Here is a 6,159-nt window from a genome sequence, read left to right as displayed (position 1 = left end):
GGCGCCTATGTAGGTGTCTGACCAGATGAATATTGTTTCAAGGCACAGGTTGTTTTAGTGTTGTGGTGGAGTTGCACAGAGGTTGTTCATGATAATCGATGACTAAGTAGCTGTTCACCTGAGTGATGGTGTGTGGAAAGAAATTATTCTTGTATCTCGTTGTGTTGGTGTACACTGTACTGTGGTCTGAAGTCAACCACATGGGAGCAGTTGGACCAGTGTGGAGGCTCTGCAGTGAGTTTCTCTGCCTGTTTCCTGACTCTGGAGTTGTACAGATCCGAATGAACTAGAGTCAGAACCAATGAGCTTTTCTGCAGCCATGACTGTCTATTGTAGTGTCTGCTTGTCTTGTTTAGTGGCTGAGCCAAACAAGAGATGAGATGAGAACAGACTGGGTGTAAATAAGCAGTTCCTGAGCTAGGTTTCATAAGCTGATGCATGAAGTTCCTTTTTGGATGATTGTTTGAACACCGAGCTCTAATTCCAGGTCTTGTCACAGTGGTTATGAGGAGAAAGAGCTGTTACATGTGCCTAGTACAGCCTGTCGCATTCATGAACAGTGAAATGTTTAGTGTGGTTCTGAAGAATAAAATATTATTCCACAGCAAACCAAGGTTAAATTAAGTTTAAAAGATGTTCTCCAGAATAATATATAGAATATATAAATGTTGATCTGTAGCATGGAGTCAAGGTGAGACCTGTGGACAGTGGAGATGATACATGAGCACAGGTCGAACCGTCTGGTCTCTGACACCATAGATGAGAGAACTCAAGCATCTGGGGAAGATGCACAAACACACGTACAAAACTATGCTGACACGAACAAATGCTATTGTTGCTACAATTTTGGAAAGAGCTGTAAGCATCGGGTTGTAAATGGTGGAGGAGAGACTGAGGCCCAGCTGTATTAGATGCAGCAGCAGTGTGTTACGAGCCTTCCAAACTGAAGCTTTGTCTGTGGAGGCCGACCTGGCTGCTACCATCACACCAATATAGGAGGAAGTGACTACCACACCGGCTGATAGGAACAGAACACAAGTGTAGACTGTAGTATAGTCATTAGACACAGATCCAAGAAGCATAGCTACATCAGAGCAGAACTCCTTCATTAGCAGGCTCTTTAGGTCTTCAAAAGGAAACTGTAAGAGCAGCAGAACTCGAGTGAGAACGTTCAGTGAACTGAAGGCCCAAACTACAACGATGGCCACTCCTGTCCTTCTGATGGTGACGACGGTGGCGTGCCTCAGTGGGTGGCACACAGCTACATATCTCTCCAGAGACATCGCCACCAGCGTGAGAGGGGAGATGTCATTTGTGAGACTGGCAAACATAGTGAGAACACCACACATAGGATACGTCAGCCTTATTCTACACGCAGCGATTACATACAACACCTGGCTCAGAGCCATCTGTACAGTGTCTGCAAAAAGGAGGTTATACAGAAGAATGTAACGACAGGTGTCACGAAACACTGCTTTACTCCTTAAGGTCAACAACATGGTTCCATTGATGAACAGAAACACACAGCACGGCACCGAGGTCAGAGTAGAGAACATCGCTCTTTCTAGTAACCCTCGATATTGCTGTTGACTGGTGACGTTAGTCAGCGACTCATTCACATCTGACATTTTACAACAACAATTACCTCTTAATGTGAGTGGAACATTAACACTGAGCTGCTTCAAGCTGGTATTCCTACAACAGTGAAGATTCACCCACAGCACAGCTGCCTGCTGAGTTCACATACACAATCTAAAATGAATTCAAACACCCTCTGCACACAGTTTGCAGAACAGCTGGTTTCCCTGAGAGCTCAGCTGCTCTGCAGGGTTTGCCTTCCCTCACACACTGTATATCAGCTCCTCACACCCCCCTCACAGGGAACCATCCCTCACGGGGTTAACAACATTTAGATAGGTAATCTCTGATAACACCCTAGTTCTCAGCAAAACTGAAAAATTCAACACATTAACTGAAAAAACAAATCGTAGCAGAAAAATACCACTAGTTCACTTGTGATTTATTTTTCTATCATATTGTTGACATTCTAATGTGTGTTTTGCATTTAGCATTATGGAAGGCTTTTCATCTCCAAGTAGGGATAGATAACGTGTACTTTCCAGGATGACAACGCTGCCCATCGACAGGACATAAGAGGTAAATGAATGGTTTGATGATCATGTCTGCACGGTTAATCCTAATGCCCTTTTTTCTAATAAGTTCAACACCTGAAAAAAGAACACAAGTTTCCTTCTGTTGGTGGAACTATCAGGTGATATGTCCATTTGTTGTTTGCTAGTATTAGGCCCTGTGTCGCCCTCTGGACTTGAAATTTCATACATCCATTTTTCTGCCACTTATCTAGTCCCAGGTTGAAGAGTTAGCAGGTTGAGCAGGGAGGTCCAGTCCAGTCCATCAGAAGGCCTCCCGTTTAAATGCACAAACTACTTCAAGTGTCTCCTCTCACCGAGAGTAGCAACTCTACTCTAAGCTGCTTTTTAGATGTCTGAGAGTAACAAATGTGTTTATTAGGACCCAGTCAGGCACAAGTCAGTTTTTAAATGTATACTGGAAAAAAAGCAATGAATATTACTGAGATGAATGGAGAGGAGCTAGCTGGGAGGGCATGTGGACCAGGATAACAGAGCAGAACAGAGAATTTGGCGATTGGTGTGTATTTTTTAAGGAGAGAGGGATCTAGTCCAGAATTTCTCAAAGAAGGTTGCACACATGAAATTTTAAAATAGTCTGAGACATATCCAGCAGCCAATATTCAGAAAGAGGGAGCAAGCTAATCACAAATAGAGATTAAGAACTTAATGGACTGACCTCAGCTGAGCTACAAGATGGTTTCATACTTGATGTGATTTGTAGTAACTCAGATAAGGACCGACTTAAACTGCTTTGTCTGGGTGAGGAGTTAGGGATAATAGAAGCTCTGATTGATTCTATTCATCATTAAAATATGTTTAGAACCTGACATTGGGTTGGGTTTACTAAATGACCAACAGTCTGAAACAGAAACTTAGGACTGAAGAGATGAGCAATGATCAGGTCTGAGAAGTATTTAGCTGTGTACCATCGTACTGTAGTGGAGTAAAAACTCATCTTGCTTCAACATAGAAGAGGTACTAATGAACCTGCTGACTGGTTGTTAAATAGACGACATTTACAATGACCTTTACAAGGACTGAGAGGGCGTTAAAGTCCTTTTAGTTTAGACTGCTTGCGAGTCGTGTCATAATGAAGAGAGTGAGTGAGTCTGAGGGCTTTTTAGGTACCCAGTCCAAGTCTGAGACGGAGATTGTTGGGTATCTTACTATTGCCAGGAGTGACAGCTAGCTGAGGATGGAGCTGATGTTGTTGGGGCAACAGGAGAACTCACTCTGGTGATGGGGAGTAGTCTGGAGCAGGGTGGTGTCATTATACAGCATTAATTCAGAAACTAATTCTTCTTTGTCTAAAATCATATTTGAATGAAAACATTGGGTCATCTAATAAAAAGGGGTTGTTTAAAATTCTGAACTTCTGTCTCATGTCCATAATTCTATTTATAAATGAGGGCGCCAGCACCCGTTATTATTATTGCTCTCCAGATTCATCTTAATAGAATGCACCACCCACTTTAATCTCAGTAATAAACACAGAGTAGAAACCTTCATCTTTCAAAACTAAAATTAATGGCCGAGCTGCTGTATGGGATTGTTTTAGGCCGTGCAAGTGTACCTAATAAAGCAGCTAGTAAGTTTATGTCCTGTATATATATATATATATATATATATATATATATATATATATATATATATACACATACACACACTATAGTGTTTAAGCACCACGTTTGACAAGAGGACACAATAAAGAGGCAGTGGACATGAGCGACTTCTGTCTGTTGTAGTTCATATTAGACTCAGAACACACCAAACATCAAAAACCTGCCCAGTGCATCTAGAAATCTACAATTCTTCAACAGTTAAGTTTTCTCGTGTATTTTGGACTTGTTCATTAAAGTTAGTCATAATTTCTCCTCACAGGGGTAAAACACCCCCTCTCCATGAAGAATTACACAACTAAAAACCCACAGGAATAATTAAGCATGTCAATAGCTGCTGAAAGCATTAATGAGTAATGGTTTGAATATTTAATGTGTCTAAATGAGTTATCAAGAGACAAATGGTCAAATGGGAGGAATTACTCCCTGTAACACCCTAGAGAGATTTGAACAGATCACAAACAACTTAGGCACAAACATTTTCTCCCAAAAGAAATTAGCAAAGGAACATACGTTATGGAATCATGTCTGTAAACATCAAGAAGAAGAAGTTAACTTCTGAAACCAAACACGTCTGGAAACGTTGGTACCAAAGAGTCCGGAAGCCGCCATTTTGGGAGATCAATGTCGGGAATCGAACCAACAATCCTGTGATTGACAGTCAACTGCTCTACCTATTGAGCCACAGCCACCCCTGTTTTTATGGATGGCACAGTGAACTGTGTTCACAGACAGTGACCTTTGACCACGCAGTGATCACAGAACGCTTTAATGCGGCGCCGTATGACGGCCTGAAGATCACAGACATCAGCATTGGGTTTTAATCTTTTGAGGATAATTTACTGTAATGGAACACAGTTATTTTAGATTGACAATAAAAACATGATATGATATGAACATTAAATAGTTTGACAACATTTTAGATGTACTCTTCACAGATTGGTGAACCTCTGACCATCTTTACTTCTAAGTGACTCCGACTCTCTAAGATGCTCCAACCAAACACTGACCTGTGTTCTCAGCTCTTCCTTGTTAGTACCACTTACTTTTCCAGACTTGGTTGCCTTCTGATAAGTCTTCTATGTTCTGCTGTGAATAAAATGTGACTTTATAAAAATTTGCATTCTGTTTTTAAGCGGCCTGGTGGCTCAGTGGGTAGATCATCTGCTTTGAATGCAGAAGGTTTGGGGTTCAAACGGGGAGTATCTCGCCCCGTCTTGAGCGAGACACTCCACGCTAGCTCCCCGGGTGCTGTATGTAGCTGCCCACTGCTCCCCCAGGGGATAGGTTAAATGCAGAGGACAAATTTTATTGTAAAATGTGACATCTGACGATTAAAGTCTTTCTTCTTATGTAGATTTTACACATCGTCTCAACTGTTTTGGAAATGAGAAATAGAATTACTTCACGTTAACATGAACTGCAGATGTTTACCAGTATAATAAAGGTGGAGCATGATATTAAAGATTGGAGTGAAGTTGTCAGTTTTCATGTTCATGTTCTTGTTTGCATCTGCTAAACTTTGTCATAGTTTCTCTACCGAGGTGCAAAACATCTCTTCTCCACAAAGAATCACATTAAGAAAAACCCACAGGAATTATTCATCATGTCAATATTTACTGAAAGCATTAATTAGTAGTGGTCTGAATATTTAATGAGTCTAAATGAGATATCAAGAGACCGGGTCAGAGGGGAATGTTTCAGACAAACATTTACACTGAAGAAATTAGCAAAGAACCTGTTAATTAAGAAATAGTTTCTAAACTTTAAGCAAACTGAAAATATGTTGAAACAAGTATTAACTCCTGAAACCTTCTGTCTCAGACTCCTCCTGGCTACGATTAAAGGATTTATTTCATTTATTGATTAATTTATTCCAATTTCTTTGAGCCAGTGGCCATTAGGACCAGTGAGTTCAACTCTCAGGAACCTACCAACTGAAGCGAACCAGGATTAAAGGGACTGAAGACAAGATAAGAGTCATTTACTGTTGATGTCAGCAAACAATTGCTATCTGGGCACATCCAGAACTATTTTAATGGATCTGTGTCAGATAACATAAAGGTGATAAAACCTGAATTTCACTGAACTCAAGCTGCATTTTTGTGTAGTAGTGTTGATAATACACGGCTGACCGTGGCTCAGTTGGTTAGGGCAGTTGAATCCTTGGTTTGTGTAATGTGAGGAGTTCAGGAGGTACTGGTTAATGTAGCGGAGTGATTTGGTGTCAGGTGTATGTGCATGTCAGTGTGTACGCGAAGGTATCCGTGCATGTTAGTCCAGGAGCCACTGATGTACCTGTGTGTTAGCAGCACTGTTAATAAAGTTCCTTGTTGCGATAAGCCAGGAATGGTTATTATGACATTACATGGTGTCAGAAGTTAACC

General features: G+C 41.0%; 1 protein-coding gene across 1 annotated transcript; it reads right to left on the bottom strand.

Annotated features, from left to right (window-relative positions):
- Positions 1–686: 686 nt before the first annotated feature.
- Positions 687–1,628, bottom strand: LOC113160985 (odorant receptor 131-2-like). The gene has a single exon (XM_026358457.1). The coding sequence runs from the start codon at positions 1,626–1,628 to the stop codon at positions 687–689; it is 942 nt and encodes a 313-aa protein (XP_026214242.1).
- Between the last annotated feature and the right edge of the window lie 4,531 nt (positions 1,629–6,159).

Source organism: Anabas testudineus, chromosome 10 (assembly GCF_900324465.2).
Source record: "Anabas testudineus chromosome 10, fAnaTes1.2, whole genome shotgun sequence".
NCBI lineage: Eukaryota > Metazoa > Chordata > Actinopteri > Anabantiformes > Anabantidae > Anabas > Anabas testudineus.
Note: the sequence above shows the minus strand (reverse complement) of the source record. Positions and strands in the feature narration are given on the sequence as shown.

What these genes read in the sequence shown, in the direction of transcription:
- LOC113160985 (XM_026358457.1), bottom strand. Translation starts at nt 1,628, where the DNA reads ATGTCAGATGTGAATGAGTCGCTGACTAACGTCACCAGTCAACAGCAA.